This window comes from Sciurus vulgaris (genome assembly GCF_902686455.1).
Source record: "Sciurus vulgaris genome assembly, chromosome: 10".
Classification (NCBI taxonomy): Eukaryota; Metazoa; Chordata; class Mammalia; order Rodentia; family Sciuridae; genus Sciurus; species Sciurus vulgaris.
Window position 1 is genome coordinate 117578812 of NC_136470.1, and position 25533 is coordinate 117604344.

A 25533-nucleotide genomic window follows, 5' to 3' on the forward strand; every position below is an offset into this window, starting at 1 on the left:
TCAGTTTTTTGTCTGTAGAGTGGGACTGGTAACAGCGTTTGCTTCTTAAAGGATCCACAAGTCCGAGAGCTCAGGCGGCGTACATATTTCAGGCCGGAGGTGGGGTTGGGCGCGTCTCCGCCCCGCCCCGTCACCGCCCCCAGTCCGCTTCCTCCTCCCAGGGGCAGTCCCGCCCAGCCCTCCGGGTCTGCGCTCCGCGGCAGCCCCCTGCCGCCGCGCCATGTCCGCTGGCTGGTTCCGGCGCCGCTTCCTGGCTGGGGGTCCACTTCCCGCGCCGCGGCCGCCGGGGCCGCGTGCCAGCCCGGTACCCTACAGGCGGCCCCGCTTCCTGCGTGGCTCTGGCTCCAGTCCAGGAGCCGCCGACGCCTCGCGCCGCTCGGACGCCCGGCCAGTGCGCAGCCCAGCGCGTGGCCGCACACTGCCCTGGAACGCAGGCTACGCCGAGTGAGTGCCCCCGATCCAGGATACCCTTGTCCCTGGACCCCCCACCTCGGCCCCCGCCTTATCTAGTCTGGGCTTTTCTGCTGCTCTAGAAAACAGGCCAACGAAGTGAGTGACACCCCCACCCCACTTGTAGATATCCCTTACTTGTCCTCAACTAGTGACTCCTTATCCTACCCCAGCATTTTCTTTGGGTCTCCAACCTTCCTAAGAGAAGAGTGGTGGTTGGGAAGGACTTGCACCCCAAGGCTTCCAAGATGAGGTCGAGAGACTGTAGAATTCCAGCATTCTGGGACTTGGGAATCCCAAATCCCCACCCTGCCACGCACATCTCATCCTGGGTTGTATGGCCTAGGCTGTATGGAACAACTAGGATGGGACAGGGGATAGGAGAGGGAATCCCTGATCTCCCTAGACAATTCACCCTTACTTCAGCCCTGGGTCAACAGACTCTGGAGGGTCTGGGCCCTGACTTTCATCTTAGTCACAAAACCACACAACATGAAACTTGTAAGTGTACAGGTGTTTGTCAGTAACAACACCTGGGAGCTGCTGCCCTCTTCTGGGGTCTCTGTACCCACGGGGACACGGGTATGTCACTGACCTGAACTTTTTCTGACCTCAGGATCATCAATGCAGAGAAATCTGAGTTCAATGAGGATCAAGCTGCCTGCGGGAAACTGTGCATCCGAAGATATGAGTTTGGACCTGAAGAGGATCGGGAATGGTTGACTCTGTGCCCAGAAGAGGTAAGTGCAGACAGGTCTGAATCCCTGTTATAGGCTGGGACCAGGGTATACAGGCTGAGGCTCTTGCCTTGCTGCCCACATCCTAGTACAAGGTAAGCCAGGGGGTAACTTGGGGAGCCTGGCAGAGCCTGACATGGAGGCCCTTTCTATGCAGTTCCTGATGGGTCATTACTGGGCACTGTTTGATGGGCACGGTGGTCCTGCAGCAGCCATTCTGGCTGCCAACACTCTGCACTCCTGCCTGCGCCGGCAGCTGGAGGCCGTGGTAGAAGGCATGGTGGCTGCTCAGCCCCCCATGCACCTCAGTGGCCGCTGTGTCTGTCCCAGTGACCCCCAGTTTGTGGAAGAAAAGGGTATCAAGGCAGAAGATCTGGTGATTGGGGCCCTGGAGGGTGCCTTCCAGGAATGTGTGAGTATGCCCTTTGGGAATAAGGGAAGGTTTTGAAACCAGGGACCTGAGTGGGGCATCTCTGCTTATCATAATCACCCCAGATCCTTGGACTGGGTAGACAAGATTGCTTTGTTTGTCATTGTCATCCTAATCCCTCCTGTTGGCTCCTTCTACTACATGCTTTTTTTTTTTTTGGTAGATGGAATTGAACAGGGCCTCCTACATGCTAGGCAAGTACTCTACTGAAGCCCTGCACTAAGTGCTTTTTCTAAATCACCTCATTGCACATGCTACTAGTCCTTGGGGCAAGGGCTGATTTCCTGTTTTGAGTAGCATTTCTCATATCTGCATCTTCTAACCACAGGGATTCAGGAGTTGTGGCTGGACTTTGGGCTGGGACTGCTGGGCCTACTGTTGGAAAGTGAACTGTAGGGTGGGATTGGGGAACAGTGGTATGGTGGCAGTAGAGATGGCAGCTAAGATGGCCTCGGTTTGCTCCAGGATGAGGTGATCGGGCGGGAGCTGGAGGCCTCAGGCCAGGTGGGCGGCTGCACAGCTCTGGTGGCTGTGTCCCTGCAGGGAAAGCTGTATGTGGCCAATGCTGGGGATAGCAGGTGAGTTCCTGGAGCGTGGGCAGGGGTGGGGTGGGCAGGAGAAAACTAGAAACAGTGGGGACGATGAAAGGTGACTGCAAGTGGAGGTTTATAAACGGGGAGAATTGAATGGCTGAGTTGTTTATACTTGGAGTATGTCAAGTGTGAGAGATGCCAAGGAGAGCATCACAGGGCCCTCAAGTGCTAGCCTGAAAAACTGAGCCTTTACCCTGAAGGCAGTCATGAAGGGTTTTGAACCAGGGATTGGTATGGCCTGATGGTGAAGAGGGGCAGGAGAGTAGCCATAGGTGAGGGAGGATTTCCCTCTAGATCTCTCCTTCTCCTCCTCAACCCCATCCAGGGCCATCTTGGTGCGGAGAGATGAGATACGGCCACTGAGCTCTGAGTTCACTCCAGAGACCGAGCGGCAGCGAATTCAGCAGCTGGTAGGTACCTTCAGCAGGGGGAGGCTGTGGATCCCCAACTCCTGGGAGCCTGACCTGAGCATGGCCTCTCTACCCAGGCCTTTGTCTACCCTGAGCTTCTGGCTGATGAGTTCACCCGACTAGAATTCCCTAGGCGGCTGAAGGGGGATGACTTGGGGCAGAAGGTTTTGTTCAGGGATCACCACATGAGCGGCTGGTGAGCTGGGTTGGGTGGGGGGGCACATGGTGGGTAGGGAGAGGCTCATTTGTGGCAATGCCCCTCTACCTAGGCAGGGTGGGCACTATGAGGGAACAACAGCTGGGCCCTGGACTGGGAGATAAGTGAGGTGTAGGGCTTGGGCTGATGCTGGCTCTCCTTCTGGTAGGAGTTACAAATGTGTGGAGAAATCAGATCTGAAGTACCCACTGATCCATGGACATGGCAGACAGGTCAGTATCTGGTCCCCCTTCAAGAATCTCCATTTACTTGCTCCCTGAAGATGGGAGTTCCTTTGTCTCTTAGTGGTACTATCACTAGAATCCTGGGGTCTGTTCCCTTGTTTCTCTTTGAATGCATGGCTCCTGGGGGCCACTGGGTAGCCATAGGTGAGGCTACCCTTTCCTGTGTGCTCAGCAGTGCCAGGGTCTGGCACTTGGCCATTTGTTGCAACTGTCTGCTATCACCTCACACCCACCTTTGTCCTCAGGCTCGGTTACTGGGAACACTGGCCGTCTCCAGGGGACTGGGAGACCATCAGCTCAGAGTCCTGGACACAAACATCCAGCTTAAGCCCTTCTTGCTCTCTGTCCCACAGGTGAGAGGGCAATGTAGTCCAGCTTCCGTCTGCCTTTGGACAGGGAATGAGCCTGGTGGGAGTCAGGAAGGGAGCATTTAAGGATCCTCAAGCTTAACTTGCAGGTGACAGTGCTAGATGTGGACCAGTTGGATTTGCAGGAGGAGGATGTAGTTGTCATGGCAACTGATGGGCTCTGGGATGTTCTGTCCAATGAGCAAGTGGCATGGCTTGTACGGAGCTTCCTTCCTGGGAACCGAGAAGATCCACACAGGTATGTAGATGCTACAGATCTGCCAGGCCTGAGTTGGTGCCAGCAAGCAACATGTAGTTCAGCTAAAACAGCACTGCCAATGAACCCAATTTAGGGCAGGTAGCCAGGATCAGGGCTGTCTCAAACTTTTCAGAAAGGAGTGATTGTGGGTCAGTAAAAAAACCTTTGGGTTTATTTCTGTGGTGCCACTAGGCTTGTTGCTTGCTCAACTTATAGCTGGACTACATTTTTTGGGTCCTCCAGATGTCTGGCCCTGTGTAGGGAGTTCTCCTGGAGGGCTGGCCTTGTCCCTTTGCTCTGCCTCCAGAGTACATCTGCATGATGGTCTTTACAGGTTCTCGGAGTTGGCCCAAATGCTGATACACAGCACACAGGGGAAGGATGACAACCTCACAGGGGAAGGGCAGGTGTCCTACGATGACGTCTCTGTGTTCGTGATTCCCTTGAACAGCCAGAGCCAAGGGGGCAGTGGCTACTGACAATTCTGACACTGTGTCCAAGAACCACTCCAGAGTTATTGCGTATGGACATGCCTCCTCCACTATGGCCAAGGGCCTGCCTATTTGTCCCGTCCCCAGCCAGAGCCCAATGTTCCTGCCTCCCACCCAGGTTCATCTGTTTAAAGGGGATTATTTATACCAGGCAGTAAGAGCTGGAAGGGTACAGAGAGCCCAGCCCACCAGGTCCTGCCTTTTGCAACAATCACATCACTCTGGCAGAGGAATATGATTTTCCTACAACTTAGGAAACCCTTGTGAGGCTCCTCAGACAGGATCCTCAATAGCCCAAGAATTATTCTCACTTTAAGAGACACCCATGTCAAGAATATTAGTCAAATGCCACAAGGGGTAGCAGCGTGTATTGGATCCAAGTTTCCCAATCCACAAATGCCAGGGCATTCATTTAACAACCCCCAAAGTCCATGCATGGTACCCAGTAGAAAACCTTGGGCCAATCTTAAAGATAGTGCTGGAGGAGACACCAGCTTAAGTCCTGCCCTGCTCTCTACTTTTGGAGGGCATGGGCCCTACAGCTAAAGTTGGGGCAAGAGCAAAAAGGGGCAAGAGGAGCTCCCAGAGTTGGCTGAGCAGGGAGTGCTTACCACTACCTCTGGCCTGGCCTTCTAACTGGCTGCTTCCTCCTGGCCCCAGGCCTGCCCTAGTCTCACCCCCAATGCCTTTGCTTTGTTCCTTATCACCTTCCTATTATTAAATGTTCCTTTGCAGAAGAGAGTCTGTGTGAATTGTGAACTGCTTGTACAGCTTGGATTATGGGCACCTTCCAGTGGATTAGTTTTAGCTCCACCATACAAGCTTGCATATAATTAGAACTGTTCTCTTTGCAGCCTCTCTAGTTCTTATCTGAGTGAGCCCCCACCCCTGACTGTTGTCCAAGAAATAGAAAGGAGGCCTTTACTTCCACTGTGAACTCAGTTTCATGTACCATAAGGGCTGCTTTTTCACTTGATTTTGAATGCATATGCCTATTAACCTAGATTTAGTTAGAAACACGTTAAGATCCCTGGGCTTGCTGCTTGATGAACAGCTTCAACTTCTCCTCAAGGCTGTTGGCATCTATAACTTACTCAGATAGTGTTTGAAGGACAAGGCAAACCACCTTCATGACTTCAGCTTTACCTGAGTTCCTGGATTCACTCCTACAACTAAGGTGAATTTTGCCAGTCAAGTCTTCAACTGCAGCAGAAGATTCAATAAAACACATGTTAAAACTTGTACAGTTAACTCATCTGTGAGGCTCTCATATTCCCTTTCCTTTGTTGCCCTTTAACTCATTTTAGATTTCATTTCTTATAGGTTGTTCAGCAGGATAAACTATTATCAGATATGTCCTATTTTTCATGTAATTGTGTTCCACAGCCCAGGATTTCCAGGCCTAAATCTGGCCCCAGCTGGGCCCTAACAAAATGGTTAGTCCTTGAACCTCTGGGCAGCCTCCTATCAGGCAGCTGGCAAATGCCAGAATGCTGTCCTACCAGCCTAAAAGAGACTAACTTCCTTCTTCCTCAGCATAGCTTTCCCCCTTCTCCCTGAGCAAAGCGTGGGCAACATCCTGTCCCTGCCTTTTCCCCACATCAACTGCTGAACCAGCTCACCCCCACAGCCCACTGGTCTCACTTCCGAAAGAGGCTACTGCCTGTCTGTTCCTGTTCTTGTTCTGTGCACAAGGCCAAAACTCAGGGAGTGGGGGCAACAGGTCTTTCAAATGCAAGGAGACCAAAGTGAAAGTGGCCACTGAAAGGGCAGCTGTTCTGACTGATTTGTCCATATTTACCAGCAGAAATAAAAACAGCAGCGGCCCTCCTACCAGACCATGAGGGGGGTCTCTTCCTCGAGTACTCTTGAATCAGGAGAACCTATCCAAGGACAACCACACACAGGCCTTCTATCAGAGTCCCTAGCCAACCTCCAAAGTGGTATAAAAGTGGCCAGTGGCAGGTCCAAGAGTTTCATCTGCTCTAGTTCAGAAAGTCACGCAAAACCAGAAGCAGCAGGCCCCAGGAATTACCATCTCACCAGGTTAGGCCTTCTGTCACACTTGGAACAAAAGCCACCAAAGGCCTCATTATCCTTGCCCTCCAAAAGCCAGGGCCCAGTAGGGGAAACTTAGTCCAAGAAGTTGTCGGTCTGATCAAGGGTTGAAATGGTGGGGGTGGGGGTGGGGAGATGCAAGGGAGACTGACATACTCCAGATAAGGTCTTAGAAGATCAAGATTGGCTTAGGCTTGCCTTTAACAGTCACTCATTTCTGGCCCAGTGGATGCCTATTAGAGCCTAGAGGTTCACACTAGGCCATAGGCCTTATTTAGCAAGGGTTCCAACTATCCATTCACACAGCGTTACATGTGAGCCAAGAGAAGGAATGGTAGACAACCCATCCCTCCCTCCCTCCCTCCCTTCCTTCCTTCCTCCCTCCCTCCCTCCCTCCCTCCCTCTGGGTACAAGACAGACAGTACTATAGAAACTCAATGGAAGAGGCTGCAGCCATAAAATTCTGTTTTAGACTGTTAACATGGAAAAAAAATGTTTATATGTTAAGTACAAAAGGGACATAAAATTGTATATACAGTAGAATAACAACTATGTAAACACACCAAAAACCTACGCACAGAAATGTCTAGAGGAACATTTAACACCAAAAGATTAACAGTGGTACCGTTTTGGGTGGCCAACTGATTCTTTAAAATTCCCAAAATTATCCTTAGTGAGCAATAATTATGATTGAAACAGGGAATAACTTTAAAAAAATATCCCCACTAGCTGGTAGTTGAGCAGTGCAGTGCTGTTGTCAACGTACAAAGCAGTGGCTTTGACCCTAACTCTTCAGAGGATGGTAAGCGGCCCCTCCCCACTGAGGGGAGCTCAAATACCTCTGAACCCCAGCAATACATTACTGCAGGGCCAGTTCTTAGTCTTTCTTCCCCTTCTCTCCTAGCCACATTCCCAGCTTAATCTTTTCTATCCACCTCCTGCCCCCAATTCAACTGCCACAGGGCCTGAAGTAGAGGTTGAGAAGTAATGTTTTCAAAGGACATGGTGCCTCCGCTTTGGACATCCAAGATCTCAAATACACCTCATATTACTCCTGTTGGGGAGATCTTTCTCTGTGATGGATATGTAAATTATACAGCCTTTCTAGTTAACCCAGTTTTAAGCCCATCTCTAAACAGTTCCTAATGTGAACTTTCTACCCTGAAAAGCCAGGGGAGGGCAGTAATAGCTCAAATTATTTGGTTTCTGAAAGTCCCTCCACCCTGGGAAGGAAGAGCTACACAGTGGGTGGCATGGCAGCAGTTACAGATTCCACTCTATTCTTGGGAAAGGGTGTGCCTATTGCCCTTTCAGTCTGACTAAAAAGTCAAAAGAGTAATTGCCTAGACAAACAAACAAAAAGAAAAGAAGAAGAAGAAAGTGCTAGTGATTCACAGCCTATGTCTGCTGCTAAACAGAAGCAGTGACGGCTTGATTTACCCTAGCAGCTATGTACCTTTGGGCAAGTCATAACCATATTGGGCTTCAGTTTCTGGATGTGCATGGAGTGTTTGTCTGCAATAAAATGTTTGATTGGGAACTTAGAGAAGTAACATGCCACTTGGTCTGCTCTTAAGAAGGCCATGCAGGGGAAAGGCCATGGGCTGGATACAGAGCATCCCAATTTGGGCCTAGCTAGATCCTCTTCCTCAACAGAAAGCAAGAAAAAGAGCAAGAAAGCAGCCATACTAGGTAAGTGGGAGTTACCTGTAATTTGCAAGAAGCCTTAGAAAAACTGAAAATGCTCTGGTTTTGGCATCCTGTCTCCAAATGCTGCAAGCCAGGCACAGAAGCCATGCAAAAGGACTGTCACACATATACGGGTGCAGATAGCAGAACACCACCAGGCAAAAAGAGACTAATACTGCAGAGAGGATCCCCAAAGTGCGGCTTGAGGAACATAAGGAAGTCATCCCAAGACCTTCACTTAGCTGCCATGGAAACAGCAAACACAAGAAGCTTTGCTTTTATTTAGTTTCCCAAAGGGAAAAAGGTAACAGGGAAGACTAACACTTGTGGCAAACACTATTAGCAAGGATGCAGTCTTTCTCCTGGGTTGCAGGACTCACCTTCTTCGGCTGAACTGAGAAACTACAGGTGATTTTTGTTTATATATATATATACACACACACATACATACATATATATGCATACATACATATATATGCATATATGAATGCACAAATATATTTAAGTGAAGGTGCACATACTGTGCTAAAATACAAACCAAAATCAAAGGTCATATATAAAAAGGCTAAATATAACATATAACACAGGCCTAGAACCAGCCCTTCAGTGGGAGCTGGGCATAAGGGGGGTGTCACCTGGAGACTATATACACAATTGTGGTGGGCAGGGAAGGAAGGCATCAGTGTAAACAACTCAGACTCATTCCACATACTGGCCCACAGGAAAAGCGCAATGCATCTCAGGTACAAAAATAGACTCCTACCTAGCTTTTGAACAAACCAAGCTTGGTAGGCACCCAGGACTGTGGGTTTGTCTTAATCACAGGGGACTGCACAAGGCTGCTGCTAAACCTTCCAGCCTTAGGAATACAACTGCTACTCCTTCCCTCCCTTTTAGGCTCTTGAGCCTTTTCCTACCCAACACCAGAGCCTGAGGCCTATCCAGTCCACCCACCTTCATAGGACTAACTGCACGACTTCCTGACAAGCAAGGTCCTTCTGAATCTGTCCCTTTCTCTGACCCCAAGGTATATGAAGACTTATTTCTGGAAATGTTTGGCACCTAACAAACATGATGGCTGTGGAATAATGCCACAATTACACAGGGAGACCCAGTAACAAGACATGCAGGGTGAGGGCAAGGGGCACTGAGCTACCCAAGCATCTCAAAACCAGAACTGCGGCTTCCCATGCATTTATAGGGATGGGGGAGGGGATGTGCAGAATTGACGACTTCATTGGCTCCTCAGCAGCAAATACATTCAAAACTTAAGGTGCTCTTTGAGAGCCCCACTATAACCTAATCACAAGTCTGGTCACTCTGGAGGAGCCTGGTACACTGACAGCTGGAAGGGCCAGGTCCCAACTGAGTCGGTGGCACCAAGAGTCCTTATGAAGAAGCTCAACAAAGTAATTTTTTTCTTTAGAGCAGATGTACAGCACATCCATGGGAAGGCCATGTGAAAGGATGTTGTCCAGCCCAGTCAAATGATCCAATCCCACTTATCTCAGTCCACTCTGAGTTTTTCCTGCTGGCCACCCCCACTATACAGAAATAGCTGAGCAGCATCAGGGTCAGTCATCAATGGTTGGCAACCAGAAGGCCTGGAAAGAGAACACAAGTCACATAAGCCAGCTTTAAAAAGCCAGGCTTTTTTTTTGTTGTTGTTGTTGTTCCAGGACTCAAGATTGAACCCAGATCCTGGAACAATGCTAGACAAGCACTCAACTACTGAGCTATCTCCACAGCTCTTTCTATTTTGAGATGAGGTCTCATTAGACTGTTCAGGTTGACCTCAAACTTGCAATTCTCTTGCCTCAACCTCCTAAGTAGATGGTATTATAGGCATGTGCCATCATACCAGTATTGTGAAGGGTTCTTTATGCCCCCTCCCCCAGAGTATCAAGGTGTCCAACCCCAATGGTGGAGAGTTATGGCCTTGTGTACTTCCCTCCTGACTGACCAACCTTGGCAGCCTAAAAAACAAACACCCTGGCCAGGTGCAGTGGTATAAGCCTGTAATCTCAGTGGCTTGGGACGCTGAGGTGGAAGGATTGTGAGTTCAAAGTCAGCCTCAGCAAGAGTAGGATGCTAAGCAACTCAGTCTTCGCTCAGTCTCTAAATAAAATAACAAAATAGGGCCGGGGAGGTGGCTCAGTGGTTGAGTGCCCCTGAGTTCAATCCCTGATCCCCCCCCCCAAAATAAATAAATAAATAAATAAATAAATAAATAAATACTCCTCATTCTGTGAAAACTAAGCTGGTTCTGCTTCCTTCTAACACTCACAGTCCACCTTCCAGTGTTGTGAAAAAAAAAAAAAAAAAAAAAAAAAAGAGGAATGCTATTTGGTAGGGGAGTATTTGAGTAACCTGACCTCAAATGGTAAACTACCAGGTGACCTCGAATTGGCCCTCTCCTTCCTGAGCCACAAAAATGAGAGTGACTGAATTGGATGCTTTGGCTACATTTCTTCTGACATTGTTTTCTTGGCTTTTTTAAAAAGGGAGGGGACTAGTGTAGTAGCATACACCTGTAATCCCACCTATTCAGCAGGGTCACAAGTTCAAGGCTAGCCTCAGCAATTTAGCAAGACCTTCAGCAACTTAGTGAGACTCTATCTCAAAAAAAATAAATAAATAAAAGGGGCTGGGGATGTAGTTCAATGGTAGAGTGCTTACCAACCACATGTGAGGCTTAGATTTTGATCCCCAGAACCCCCAAATAAATGAATAAATAAAGGGGGAATTGGAAGGGAAGGGAGGAGAATGAAAAGAAAATAAAAGAAAAAAAGGAGCAGGCAATGTACTCTAGGTAAAGCTAATTATGATATGCTTAATTCACAAAAACCCAAGCAGTTTTAAGGAATCCCAAGAGGAAAACTAGAAGCTGAGATTCACTGATCCTTTGTTTTCAAAGTTTTGTCTAGGAAGAGACAAAGACCTAGAGTTAATTTTAAGTGGTGAATTACGGTCAACTATAAAAATTTCTGAGGAATTCAGTGTAAACCAAGAAGAATGGAAAACTGAAAGGTTGCAGTCACAAAAGGCACGTTCAGTTGGACATTATGGTACATGCCTATATCCCCCAGCAACTGAGGAGACTGAGGCAGGAGGATCCCAAATTCAAGGCCAATCTTAGACACTTAAGTGAGACCCTAATAAAAAAAAGTTGGGGAGGGGGGAGACTGGGAATATATAGTTCAGTGGTAAAGTATCCCTGGGTTTAATCCCCAGTGCCCTAACAAACAAAAAATGGTCCAGAATACCAGGAACAAAAAGCTATCTAGTGTAGTCTAGGTAAGTTTCAACCCCCACCTGACACTGAACATTAGCCTAGGTAATATGAGCCTAAAACCAGAGGTTACAGCAAAAACTAGCCTGCAATCTTTTAGGAGCTCAAGAGGTGACCCCAGTTCATGGGAAGAATAAAAAACCATCCCAACCAAAGATTACTTGATGGGAGGGAAAACAGCTGACAAACAGGTACTTGAACCTACTACAGCTTGCTGTGTTCACTGCCACCCCAAAGGAGAAGGCCCCTATGTAGAAGACACTTCTTGTTGTTCACATACCATGTTGGAACATGCGCTGGCAAAAGTCATGAACTTGGGGTTGAACTGCAAACAGGTAATGGGGCCTGTGTGTTTACCATCCAGTACAGCTACTTTTATACCACTCTCTCCATTCCAGACATGAATCTTGCCATCCTCTGAACCTAAAAGAGAATCATCAAGGAAAATTTAATAGCTCAATACAAAAACGACTGAGGTAAGAAAGACATGATTGAGATCTGGAGAGAAGACAAGTTTCAGGACCCAGTCTCAGTAGAAGCTGAGAGGAAGAGGAAGGAGAAACAGTGAAGGAATTTGGGAATCAGCTTTTTTTTTTTTTTGGTGGAGGAGGTACTGGCAATTGAACCCAGGTCCTTGAGCACACTAGGCATGCATTCAACCCTTGAGCTATATATCTCCAGCCTTGGGAACTGATCTTGACCCTGTTTATTTATTTTAGGCAAGTTACTTCCCTAACTTTACGAAATCTCATCCAAAAAAGTGGCTAAATACCATTAGCTTAACAATATCTAGCCACTGAGGCAACTGATTGTAGGGTTATCCCAGGAAGTTAATAATACTAATGCTGGGAAGGGAAGATCAATAGTAATGCTGGTTCCAGTAAAGAACAACCCCAAAGTTAGACAGTTTAAAGAACACTACATTGTTGACATAATCTGCTAATCAAAGATCTGAAAACATCTATTAAACAGATAATGATACTCAGTTTAATAGCTAGGAAAAACAAATGCACAGTATCACAGAAATAACCCCCAGTGAAATGAAGGAAGCTTACCAATCATAATAAACTGAGAGTCTGGAGTAAATGAAGCCTCTAGTGTGACAGCTTTGCTGTTGGCATAACCCTAAAACAAAACAAAGCAGTTCTCATTGTTACAGGGTCATTAATATAAACAATGCCTAGAACATCAACCCAGTACACACATCACTTTCTAGGAAACTCTTTCTTTATTATATTCAATACCATCAAGGTTCCAAACACAGCTGCCACCCTTAAATATTCACTCCCTAACCCAACCCCATGTTCAAGGGGGGCAAGAAAACTTTTATTAAACCTGGAGGTGCTCTACCACTGAGCTACCTGCCCAGCCCTTTTTATTTCTTATTTTGAGACAAGGTCTTGCCAAGTTGCCAGGACTGGCCTTGAACCCGCAATACTCCTTTACCTCCTGAGTAGCTGGCATTATAGGCATGCACCACATCAAGCAATTAAGAATTATTTTATATCTAAATGCCTCACTTGATGAGAAGCAAATGTCTCTGAATCCAAAAGTCATAAGGGGGCTGAGGATATAGCTCAGCTGGTAGAGTGCTTGCCTTCATGCACAAGGCCCTGGGTTCAATCCTCAGCATCACCTCCCACCCCCCCCCCCGAAAAAAAAGTTCACACACAGAGGAAGAAGATGCAAGCTCATGCCTTGATCAGTGAAAAGATAACTGCTATTCTCTGTTGACTAACACAGTTTCCAGTCCAAGAGGGAGCAGCATGGAAGCAGTCATGTTCAAAGGCTATCAGTTAAGCCAGGCACAGTGGTGCACACCTCTAATTCCAGCTTCCTCAGTAGGATAAGGCAGGAAGATTGCAAGTTCCAGGCTAAACAAGACCCTGTCTCAAAGTTTAAAAAGGGCCAGGGATATAACACAGTGGTAAAGTGCTCCTGGGTTCAATTCCCAGTACGGTGGTGGGAGTGGGGGGTGGGGGTTGGAGGATGTCAGCTCACCCCAAATGTGTGCATCACCACTCCCTTGAATGCATCGATGAGACGAATGAAGCTGCCATTGGTGGAGATGAGAATAAGCTTGCCATCATTGCTAAACTTGAGTCCTGTCCACTCACAAGTCCGATCATACTGCATCTTAAATGTTGCAAATGGTCCCTGCAAAAGATAAAAATAGCAGCCCCCAGGCCCAAAGCACATTTATAATTCCTTCTGCCAGAGCTGACTCCAATTCTATATCAGTTTAGGTTCCTTTTTTCCTTGCTTTTCCCCCAGGGCCCAGGACAGAACTCAGGGCCTTGAAGGCACTAGGCAAGCACTCTAACACTGAACTAAATCCCCAACCCTTAGATTCTTTTTTGAGTGGGAAAGCACAAGATGAACTACATCTCTAACATCTACCACATACTCCCTCTACCATAAAAAAGGTCTAAAATATCTATCTTCTCTCTAAAACTTCTATAACATCAAGATAGTTCAAAGTTTCAAAGATTTACCTTATCAAAAGAACGAAGGTCATAAAGTTTGACCATTTCAGAGTTGACACCTGCAGCAAAAATTAACCCTTCTGGATCAAAAGAACAAACTGGCTTGCCCTGTAGATGCATGAGGCCCTAAGAAAAAAAAAAGACAAAAACTTAATAAATGCAGGATCCTACCACTATATAACTTACCTTTCCCAATGAAAACTAAGAAAGAATTATGAACAGAGACCAGCCTACCTACAGTACAGAAAAAGCAAACAAAAATCAAACTAAATTGAAGCTTTTAAAAGAGGTCACCATAAAAATAGATTTCTAATCAATCCTAACTGTACAATATTATAGACAAAAAGTTCAAATGAAAACAAATTCCTTGAAACTAAAACCTGTGGCTCAAGTTCTAAGAAAATTCTTTTTTTAAATACTAAGTCACAGAGTATATGTAAGGTAGACTATACTAGATTAGGGGTATTTGCTTATCAAGCAGCAATATACCAGGAAAACAAGTTTTCTCTGAAGTTTAGGAAGACTCTGGGATCCCAGAATGGACCAGTGCTTGCTTTCTTCCTTAAGAGGGAAAACTGATAATAATGCCTACCACAGAAAATGCTAAAATGTAACTGTGAAGTACCATTACCTGGCAGTTAGGAGACCGGAGATCCCAGAGTCGAATGGTCTTATCAAGAGACCCAGAAATGAAAGTGTCATCCACAGGTGACATGGACAAGGCCACCACCCTGTAATGCATCAAGATAAATAGGAGTTGAAACAAAATATGAGCAAAAATTGGATGTGAACTCTAGCCACTCTGCCTAGCTAAACCTGCCATTATAGGAAATATATGCAAGCATATCTGAAATAATCAAAGCCAACTAGTATTATGAAAAAAAAGTATGATTCTAAAATCAAAATGAGATACTACTTTACACCCACTAGTGTAGCTATAATAATTAACAGATGTTGACGAAGATGGCTGAGCAACCAGAACACTTATACATTGCTGATGGAAATGTGAAGTGAAAAAAGAGTTGAAACAAACCAAATGTCCATTGAGTAACGAATGGATAAACAAAATGTGGTTTATCTATAAAATGCAATGGAATAGTATTTGGCAATTAAAAAGTGATGAAGTACTGACTCATACTGACAACCTGGATGGACCTTCGAAACAAAGGAAGTAATTTCACACACAGGAAGATGATGCAAGCTCATGCCTTGATCAGTGAAAAGATAACTGCTATTCTCCACTGACTAACACAATTTTCAATCCAGGAGGAAGAAGAGTGGAAGCAGTCATGTTCAAAGGCTATCAGTTAAGACAGTGAAGGGAAAAGAAATCAGACATAAAAGGCCACAAGTTATCTTATTCCATTTATAGAAAATGTCTAGAATAGGCAAATCTACAGAAAAAGAAAGTAGATTAGTGGTTGTCACAAACTGGTGAAATCAATGTGAATGGGTATGGGATTTCTCTTTGGGGTAAAAAAGTTTGTAAATTATATAGCAGGGATGGTGGCCAAACTCTGTGAATAACCCTCCACACCCCCCCAAAAAATCACTAAACTGGATACTTTAAAATGGACAATTTAGGCTGGGCATGGTGGTATACATGTATACCCTAGCAACTTGGGAGGCCAAGGTAGGAGGATTGCCAAGTTTAAGGCCAGCCTGGGCAACTTAGCAAGGTCCTAAGCAATTGAGCAAGGCTCTTACCTCAAAATAAAAAATAAGCCAGGTGCAGTGTCGCACACCTGTAATTCTAGTAGCTCAGGAGGCTGAGGTAGGAAGATCATGAGTTCAAAGTCAGCCTCAGCAACAGTGAGGCACTAAGCAACTCAGTGAAGACCTTGTCTCTAAATAATATACAAAATAGGGTTGGGGATGTGGCTCGGTGGTTGAATGCCCCAGAGTTCGATTTCTTGTACCACCCTCAAAACAAACAAACAAACAAACAAACAAACCAGACTGGGGATACAGCTCAGAGGTAAAGTACCCCTGGGTTCAATCCCTGGCACCAAAAAATAAAATGGATAACTTATGGCTTGTGAACTATATATCAATTTTTTAAAAAAAGCATGGTTTCTTAATATGATGATAATAGCTGGGTGTGGTGGTGCACCTCTATAATCCCAGCTACTTGGAAAGCTAAGACAGGGAGAATAACAATTTAAAGGTCAGCCTAGGCAACTTGGCAAGATTCTGTCTCAAAATAAAATTAAAAGAAAAACAAAACAACAGGATGATACAAGAGTACACCAATGTTTCCAAACTAGAGTGGCATTAGCAGCACCTGAAGAGGGGTTTAAAATGTAGATTGCTAGATAGTCCCCAAATTTCTAATCCAGTAGTGCTACGTTGAGGTAATGAGAGTCTGAATTTCATACAAGTTCTCAGGAAATGGTGAAATTGCTGGTCTGGTTACCACTTAAGAGAACCACAGGCCTGCCAAGTGGTACAAACACACCTGTAATTCCAGCTAATTGAGGCAGGAGGATATAAGTTCAAGGCCAGTCTCAGCAACTTAAGAGACTCTGTCTCAAAGATTAAATTAAAAAAAAAAAAGAAAGAATGAACGAACGAACCACAAGGCTGTGCTAATAGCAATCATATCTGTGGTTATACAGCTTGAACATTCCTAATCTGAAAATTCAGGGGCTAGGGATGGTAGGGCACTTGCCCAGTATGTATCTTTTTAAGCACTGACATGACACTGAACATAGAAAGTTCCACATTTGATCTTATGTGAGGGATTGCATTCAAAATGGAGATGAACTAGAAATACAGATAATAAATTTCAGACTATATGAGTAAGGTATATGTGAAACATAAATTTCATGTTTATACTGGAGTCCCATTCCTAAGATATCTCATCACATATATGCAAATATTCCAAAATCTGAAAACTTCTGGTCCCGAGAATTTTGGATAAGTAATACTCAACTTGTACCATCCTGAGTTAATCACCAAAAAACATTTCTTCCAATATAACATTTGCACTAGATCCTTAACAAAAGATTCTGTTAAAAGCCAAAATCTCCTGAGAAAGTTGAGGTAGTTAGAAACTTAAGTGTCTAGTCCACATGACTCTAATAGACTAGAACAACTGACTTAAACACTGAAAAGCATGAGGTGTTGGAGATGTGAATGCAGAGATTCTTCTGTCATGTCTGATAGTGAAAAGTGGGTGAAAGGATCAATAAACAGAATTCCAAGTAAATTTGTAGGCAACGAGGAAAAGGTCAACTATGGAGACAGAAGCCAAGTAGAAAGTGGGAGGTTAACTGTGTCAAGGAAGGAAGGCTACTTCTTTTTCAAGGAAGGGGCTCCAAAGAGAAGAATTTCAGTAAAAGGGATAGAAGTTCAAAAGAACTCATTTTAGATAACCTTGATTTTCTCAATAGAGGGACACAGTTGTCTACTAAGAAAAAGGGTCGGGGTAGCCAAGCACAGTAGTGCAAGCCTATAATCCCAGTGATTTGGGAGGCTAAGTCAGAAAGGATTCCAAGGTCAAAGTCAGCATCGGCTGCAATTTAACGAAGTCCTAAAAATCTTAGCAAGATCCTGTCTCAAAACAAAAAATAAAAAGGACAGGGGATATAGATTAATGGTAAAGCACTCCTGGGTAAAAAAGTTAAAATAGGGAAGAATGGAATGGAAAGAATTTCAAGCAAGTACATCAACTCAATTATAAGTAAATGTGTGAACACTGATTTGAATATGAACAAGCCAAATCATCTACTTGTTATGAGTTATTCTCTGACAGTACACAGTAACCAACAGCTACAACCTCTGGTCTTCAGCAACACAGAAATGCTGATCACTCAGAAGTATAACTATTAACAGATAGCTCTCAGTCCATCTACCATCAGAACTCCGTATCACTCTAAGCCATCCTGGGTTATTATACATTTACAAATGAGAATAGGAGAAAATAACACTGAGACTGAAATATTATCCAAGGAGAAAAATGTTTGACATTCAAATTGGAAAAATTGGAGAAAAAAAAAATAGGGAAAGCAGGGGTGAAGGACAGAGAGAAGCAAGCTGCACCTGCACTATAATACAGAACAAGGAGATAAACTTCTTGACTTAAAAACAAAAAAGCCAAAACAAAAACAAAAAAACAAAAAACAAAAAAACAAAAAACAAACAAACAAACAAAAAACCAAGTGATGGTGGTGCATGCCTATAATTCTAGCAACTCCAGAGGCTGAGGCAGGAGGATCCTGAGTTCAAAGCCAGCCTCAGCAATTTGTCAAGCTGCTAAATTTAGTGAGATCCTGTCTCAAAAAAAAAATAAAATAAAAAGGGCTGGAGATGTAACTCAGTGGTTAAGTTCCCCTAGATTCAATCTCTGATACCCACCGCTCCCCCCAAAAAAAGTAACTAAAAAATTTTTCCCCACTTTTGCATCTTCATTAAGATCTTTGAAAGTGGGAGTTGAGGGGTAGCTAGTTCAGTGGTAGAGCATTTGCCTAAAATGAGTGAGGTTTGAATACCAGTACTCACCCCCTCACGCCCCAAGCTTCAATTGCAACATTTTTATGTAGGGGCCTGCTGAAATTGGGGCCACCTGTACTGGAAAGCCTCATAAACACAAATAGTCCTTTCATTAAGGAATATCTGAGATTGGCATTCTTAAATACCAAATGTAATTTTTACTACATAGGTTTTTACTAAATATCTTTAATCCACGGGATTAAAGGGATTGAACTCAGCATTTCCCACAAGCTAAATGCACACTCTGCCAATGAAAGACCCCTCCTATTTATCCATTTATCCATCTACACACACACACACAAATATATTAGGGGGTGCTGTACTGGAGACTGAATCAGGGGCACTCTACCACTGAGTTTCATAATCACCCAGGCTGGCCTCAAACTTGCAATCCTCCTGCCTCAGCCTCCCAAATCCATGGGATTACAGGTGCGCACCACTGTGCCTGTTCCCTTACATACGTGTGTGTGTGTGTGTGTGTGTGTGTGTGTGTGTGTGTATGTATTTTTTTTCTCTCTCTCTCTCTTTTAACTTTATTTTTTATGTGGTCAAACCAAGATCAAACCCAGTGCCTCACATATGCTAGGCAAGGGCTCTACCACTGAGCTACAACCCCACTCCCCTTCTTTAGATTTTAACTGAGATTTTCTTTATCTTTATAGCCTGCTTTCACAACCTGGTGAAATCAAGAGTTGACTATTTAAGAAGGGTGATCAAAAAGCCACAATTCAGCGAGACTTTGTCTTAAAAAGGGCTAGGGATGTGGCTCAGTGCTTCAGCAATCCTCTGTTCAATCTCCAGGATACAGAGGGAAAAAAAAAAAAAGTGCTGACGAGAAAACAAAGACAGTCAGGGTCACTCCATGGTATAATGCCCAAGTTTAATCCCAAGTACCCAACCCATCTCAAAAGGAACAACAAAGAACAGTCAGGAAGTAGCTGTGGTTCACTAACAAAATCCACTCCTCTGTTTTCTGGGTGAGCTCAGGAATAAAATAACTATTCAATTCTGCCAACACCTGGGTCTTACCTTTTGCTGTGTCCAGGAAAGTATCTGATGTATTTGTTGTCATGCAAGGATAGGTAACGGATAGTATCTGCAAGACAAATAAGGGATGGTGATACTGTACTATTTAAAAGCAATTTGCAGTTTCATCTTGAAGAAAAGACAGGATCAAAAAACCCACTCTATTCCATCATGAATAAATAATGGTGAATAATTCCTCTCAGCAGCTTAAGAGTAAATACATAAATTTCACACAACTCAAAAGCAATTCTAAGTTGACAGCATATAGATAGAGCAGTTTTGGGGACTCTGGGTATAACTCAGTGGTAGACTGCTTGCCTAACATGTATGAGGCCTTGAGTTCAATCCCCTATCAATCACAAATATAAAAAATAAGTCACTGTTTTATTATCAATCTCTGGCTTCTTCATAATTACAATCCAACTTGCCCTATAAATATACCCTGGCAAAAAACAAAACAAAACAAAAAACAAACCATTGGTCTTAGTGCCCACAGGATGAAAAACCTTAAAAAAAAAACACATTTGGCTGCTGAGGAAACAGGCTCAAAGAGATGAGCAGCCACAATAAGCTGAATCAGGATGGACCTTGGCAGCAAATTTCTGTCCAGGGTTCTTCAAGACTGTCCCATCCCAGTGTTCAATGGGACACACAATTTACACTGCAACTAACAACATAGAAAGTAATGTCTAGATTTGAGTTGAAGACATTATAAAAAAAAAAAAAAAAGAAAGAAAGAAAGAAAACAAACTCATGAAATCAAGTCACAGAAATGAGATTTTGCAGTTTTGAAGAAAGGAATAATCAGAAAGATTTGTGCTTGGGGAAAATAAGACACATACCCTTAAAAGCCAGACCAGGGGCTGGGAATGTGGCTCAGTGGTAAAGTGCTTGCCTGGCATGAGGCCCTGGGTTTCATTCCCATCACCACAAAACACACACACACAAACAAAAACAAAAACAAAATCAGCTGGGCACAGTGATGCTTCCCTGTAATCCTAGCAACTTGGGAAGCTGAGACAGGAGATTGCAAGGTTGAGGCCAGCCTCAGCTAATCAGCAAGGTCCTCAGCAAATTACTGGGGATGTGGCTTAGTGGTAAAGCACCCCTGGGTTAAATTTCCAATACCAAAAATAAAAATGAAAATAAAAAATAAAAAGCAAATCATTCTACTAGAAAAGGTAAACAACAAAAAATATGGTGGTGACGGGGAATTAAGTGCCATAAAGAACAGAACGGGAAAACAGGAAAGTACTATGATCCTAAAAAAAGATGAGGAAAAAGAAGAAACTGCTGAAAAATAAGTAAAAGGAAATGGTGCCAAAATGTAGGGAAACAAAAGCACAGAAAGAACATTCAAAGGCAAACAGAAAAATGGAATATAAAGATTGAAAGTAGCAAGTGATTTGCCCAGTGGTGATTCACAAACGTACTTTTTAGTAAGAGAGTATTTAACCTAGGAAATTTCAGAAAAGGATATGCTTTTATGTTCCATAACTACACAGTTTCTTTGAAAACATCTTGAAACTTCTCAAACGACAACTACAAAGTATTCCTGGTCTAGTGTTAGAGACTACTCACCAGCCCTAAGAAGAAAATTCCTCCCCATTACCTGGATTCCCAGAGACGAGCAGGGCTTCACCATCCTTTCCGCCCCACTTGGTAGCTGGCGCGCTGTTCCTGGCAAGGCAGTGGCCTGTACAGTTATCTCCTTGTACCGGGTGGTATCGTAGACCCTCAAACTGTACAAACTACTACCTCAGCCTGGAATCAGGCAAAAAGGAAACCGGAGCGCTGGAAGAACTCTTCGGGATGCACTTGAGACAGGAAAGGTAACATTCCCACAGCAGAGGCCTGGCAGCAAAGCTGCAAGTGCCACACCTTTGCCTGATCTTGTACCACATTTGGAGAATCCTCATTTAATCACTCAGAAAAGCAGCCCAACAGAAGAAATACACCAGTCATTCAGATGATCATATACATATATTTTCCTCAGGATTCTAATGTTTTATATTCTTGTCCAAAAGCATCAACTGCACTGCTTACTTAGAAAACCACTTCTGAAACAGAGGCACGAAAAGTAGAAATGATATACTTACTAAAAATCAAGTACAGGTAGACAAGTCTTATTAAAGAAAAACAGAACAAAAGAAATAAAAAATACTGACTTCTGCCCAAGTGCTAAGAAAGAGGCAGCTAAAACAGCAGTTTAAGTAATCCTTGTTGAGTGACATTAGAAAAAGCTTACTATTTAAAAAAAAAATTAATAAACCAATAAGGCAACTTTAAAAAAAAAAAGGAGTCCTAATATGAAATTGTTATAGCTTAATTACCAAGACAATCTGTTAACTTGGAAGGAGTTATCTCAGGGGAAATGCAGATAAAAACAGGCCATTCATTACAGAAAGAAATTCACAAGTTTTAACTTCTAAAAATAATTTATTCTTCAAAGATTATCAGCTTTAATTTAAAATAACAAGCAAGAGGCTGAGGATATATCTCAGCTTACTTGGCATATGTAAGGCCCTGGGTTCAATCCCCAGCACCGCAAAAACAAAAAAAAAAAAAAAAAAAAAAAAAAAAAAAAGAAAAAGAAAATAAAAAAGGGGTGGTGGTGAATAAAATTCAGATAAAAGTATCCCTAAAATCAAAGATGACTAACTATAATAGTGCATTGTCCTTCATGACGCAGACCATAAACTCCTTTTTCTTTAAACCTCTACTAAGGCAGGAAGATCACCTGAGCCTAAGAGTTTGCTTGAGTCCAGGAGTTTGAAATGTAAACTAAAGTTCCCTCACACTTTTGTGAAAACTTCTCAAATCTACCTAGTTGTTTTTTGCGGTGCTAGGGATCCAACTCAGAGTCTTTTGTTAGGCTCTACCACTGAGATATACCCCCAGACCTCAAATCTACATATTTTGAATGGGAACTATTTTTCAATAGTTTACTACTTGTGTGTCAAGTACTCTTTCCTTTTGTTTGTTCTAAAAGTATTCTTTCAAGTTTCAAGAAGTACTAGTTTAGAAGTGTAATTAGTTGCTTCCTTTTTTCACTCCTCACTGTAAACTGTAGATATTTCATACTTAGTTCCAAGTCTTTCAAAAGTGCTAGTGGTATGCTTCTAGCATTCCTTTAGTTAGGACAATTTAATTACCATTGCTAACATCATAGGAAAATAAACTTAACTATAACCAAAGCAAAAGTAGTCACAAAGATTTTGTGAACTATTTAACAAAGGAAACCACGACCTTAACTTCCTAAAAAGGTTTGCTTACCGTCTATTTTGTTAGAGCTGTAAACGACTGTGTTTGCTGCATGCGTGTATCTGATGAGGTCCACACCGTATTTCTTACTGTATAGGGTTCTCTTTGGTCTGACGAGGAAATGGAGGGGAAAAAAAAAATCAAAATTCTCCATCACCAAAATATGAGATCTCTATATAAAGAGTAGCACTTGAAATGATGTAGTGAGGATGAGAATTCTCAGTAAGTTCCAATACTGGAAAGAAACAGAATTTCACCCAAAAGGAGGAAATATCCAGGCTTGGTGGTGTATTCCTATAATCCCACGGATTCATGAGGCTGAAGCAGGAAAATCATCAAGTTCAAGGCCAGCCTGGACAACTTACCAAGATCCTGTCTCAAAATAAAAAACAAAAAGACTGGTGACATAGCTCAACCAAAGGAGGAAAAATCAACCAATCGAGATGAGGTGGTATACCTGTAGTCCCAACTACTTAGGAGGCTGAAGCTGGGGACTCCTTGAACCCCAGAGAGCTGAGTTTGAGATGTTGTTAGGTAGTAGTTAGTAGTAATGAGCAGTGGAATATATGGCAAGATCACAGGTTTATTTTAAATTTTCTATAAGCTGCTGTCAAGACAATGAATAAATACATAACCTGTAGAAAAATATTAGTACATAAACCTTGAGGATAAACAAATGTAAAAAGAGCTAACTGGGGAAATCAGGAAAGAATATATGAGTCTAACTCTTGACAGGGACCATAAAGGTCAAATTAAAACTAGGAGTTATGGCCCCAGTGTCTCCTTCTATCCCAAAAAGGGGGAAATCTTGAGCTCCTTAGTAAGTTAACCTCTCTGGTTGCTGACCCCTGTACCCACATTAACATAGGATTGACCTGTAGATGAAGCCCTCCTGAATAGGGTGGCCACTGCCTGATGTGAAGGAGTTGAACACCTGACTGGCAAAGAGTGGTGCAAAAGGTAGAAAGTGGTCCTTAGTTTTCAAGGCAAGCACAGTAATAAATTTGGAGTTAGAATTGTTTCCTTTGTCACTCTCTGCTCTCAGAGGGCCCACTTTTTCCCTCGAGTATTCTCTACTTGCACCTTATTCTATTTTCACCCTACTGTTACTTCATTCCACATTATTAAATTTTCTTTTGTCACAACACAAGAGCTGAGGTTTGGAGTTTCAGTTCCCCTCTCTGTGACAATGTAAACTGAAGTTGTTGGATGAAATTGCATGTAAATTAAAGATCCTGCCAATTTGTTTAAGCTTGGCTGACTAGAAAACAGTGATGGTAGAGAGGAGGATGTTATAGGTAGCCAAAATCATTTCAGGACATTTTAGGCCCTTTAATAACCACTTACCTTAACTTTCATATCTGACATAACATTCTCTTTTTTTGTACCAGGGATTGCACCTGGAGTGCTTAACCACTGAGCCATATCCCCAGGCCATTTTTTAAAATTTTAAACAGGTTTTAAGTTGCTTAGGGCCTTGCTAAGTTGCTGAGGCTGGTTTTGAACTTGCCATTCTCCTGCCTCAGTCTCCTAAGCTGCTGGGATTACAGGTGTGTGACACCTCCACCAGCTGACCTACATTCACATAATTAATAAATTTCTCAGAATTTATCATTAAGCTTAGCAGACGTCTAGCTTTCCACCAACCCTAAAGGGAAGAATGCTATAACATCTGAAACACAGAAGAGATTTCTCAGCTTTGCTGTAGCTTACCTGCCTATAGGATGCTCCCACCGGGATAACTGATAAGTGTTTGATTTATGAGTTTCTTTTGTTTGGTGACTATTAAAGTTCATGTAACCTTTTCCACAGTGGAACATATCATTCAGGGTAATTTGAATCTGTGTTTCCTGGCCAAGGTCACTTATATCTGCCTCAGAATAACCCATTTTCTTATTTCCCTTTAAAGCAAAATTGATATTATATATCAACAGAGGCCAGTCTGGACAATATAATGACATTCACTGCTCTTAATTTTTTTTTAAATCAAATTCCATGGACACAGAAAGAATAAGAAAGCTTTTCACTCTGAATACTTAAGATCAAGGTTATGAAGTATAAGTAAATGTTCAATCATTTAAAAAATTTTCTGGTACCAGGGATTGAACCCAAGGGTGCTAAACCACTAAGCCACATCCCCAGCCCTTTTTATATTTTAGTTTGAAAAAGGATCTCACTAGGTTGCTTACAGTCTCACTAAGTTGCTGAAGCTGGCTTTGAACCTGCAATCCTCCTGCCTCAGCCTCCCAAGCCACTGGGATTGTAAACATGTGCCACAGTGCCCAGCTCAATTCAATCTTTGGGTTTTGATACTGGGGATTGAACTCAGGGATACTTTACTACTGAGCTACATTCCCAGCTCCCACCTCCCCCAGTCCCCACCCACCTTATTTTAAATTTGAGACATGGTCTAAGTTGCTTAGAGCCTCACCAAGTTGCTGATGCTAGCCTTGAACTTGTGATTCTCCTGCCTCAGCTGAGATGACAGACATGTGCCACTACACCTAATTCAATCTCTACTACAAAAAGGTTTTGAGAGAGAAAACTATAACTATTTGGAAAGAAAGTACACGAAACAACACACATGTTGTAACAACAAAGAGGGACATGAAAATAAGTCAAACCCAAGAGCTTTTTTTTTTAAGCCTTTCACTTAGAAAGCTTTCCTCAAGAAGATAATGATTTATGAAAACTGAAACCAGATGCAAAACTGTCTGCCTTTCTTAATATACCCTGTTCTCACAGTAGATATCCAAAATCCCTATCCTATTTGCTGAGCCTTTTAGGAGACAAACCTAATTCTACAAGTAAGCCTAAACCTCTAGTAAACCGAGTTAATGGTTCTTTTTATTTTAACATAAAATCACATATTTCCAATTCAGAGTTTACCAATTCATTTGTTGAAGCTCCCTAAATGTCTTCTTCTATAGAACCTTGAAGATCAAGCTAAAATAGATCTAAGCAAAAACAAATGACAACAAAAATCACTCAATTATCTCTGTAAAATTAGATCTGAATGCCAGAACAATTCATATGGATCAAGTTATTAAAGTTAGTTACCAGTGG

At 43.2% G+C, this 25533-nt stretch overlaps 2 protein-coding genes across 4 annotated transcripts in view; one reads left to right on the forward strand and one right to left on the reverse strand.

Moving 5' to 3' along the window:
- PPM1M (protein phosphatase, Mg2+/Mn2+ dependent 1M) lies at positions 1 to 8049 on the forward strand. 2 transcript variants are annotated; one of them, XM_079100886.1, is made up of 10 exons: positions 5 to 444; positions 1067 to 1190; positions 1345 to 1599; positions 2083 to 2195; positions 2536 to 2620; positions 2698 to 2816; positions 2986 to 3049; positions 3307 to 3414; positions 3519 to 3667; positions 4002 to 8049. In XM_079100886.1, the coding sequence occupies exons 1-10, from the start codon at positions 221 to 223 to the stop codon at positions 4144 to 4146; spliced, it is 1386 nt and encodes a 461-aa protein (XP_078957012.1). In that variant the 5' UTR covers positions 5 to 220; the 3' UTR covers positions 4147 to 8049. The 2 variants fall into 2 exon arrangements, with proteins under 2 accessions (XP_078957013.1, XP_078957012.1); XM_079100887.1 differs by lacking the exons at positions 2083 to 2195; positions 2536 to 2620 and having other exon boundaries at positions 1 to 444.
- The window catches only part of WDR82 (WD repeat domain 82), a 23828-nt gene continuing 4624 nt past the window's right edge, over positions 6330 to 25533 (reverse strand). The window contains exons 2-9 of one of the 2 annotated variants that reach the window (XM_079100889.1): positions 22480 to 22577; positions 19207 to 19273; positions 14315 to 14414; positions 13693 to 13809; positions 13199 to 13354; positions 12253 to 12322; positions 11478 to 11620; positions 6330 to 9509 (exon numbers count right to left, since the gene is read on the reverse strand). In XM_079100889.1, the coding sequence (XP_078957015.1) occupies positions 9480 to 9509; positions 11478 to 11620; positions 12253 to 12322; positions 13199 to 13354; positions 13693 to 13809; positions 14315 to 14414; positions 19207 to 19273; positions 22480 to 22577 (781 nt within the window). In that variant the 3' untranslated portion in view covers positions 6330 to 9479. Of the gene's footprint in view, positions 9510 to 11429; positions 11621 to 12252; positions 12323 to 13198; positions 13355 to 13692; positions 13810 to 14314; positions 14415 to 19206; positions 19274 to 22479; positions 22578 to 25533 lie in introns of those variants that run through there. The other variant, XM_079100888.1, reaches the window with a different exon arrangement.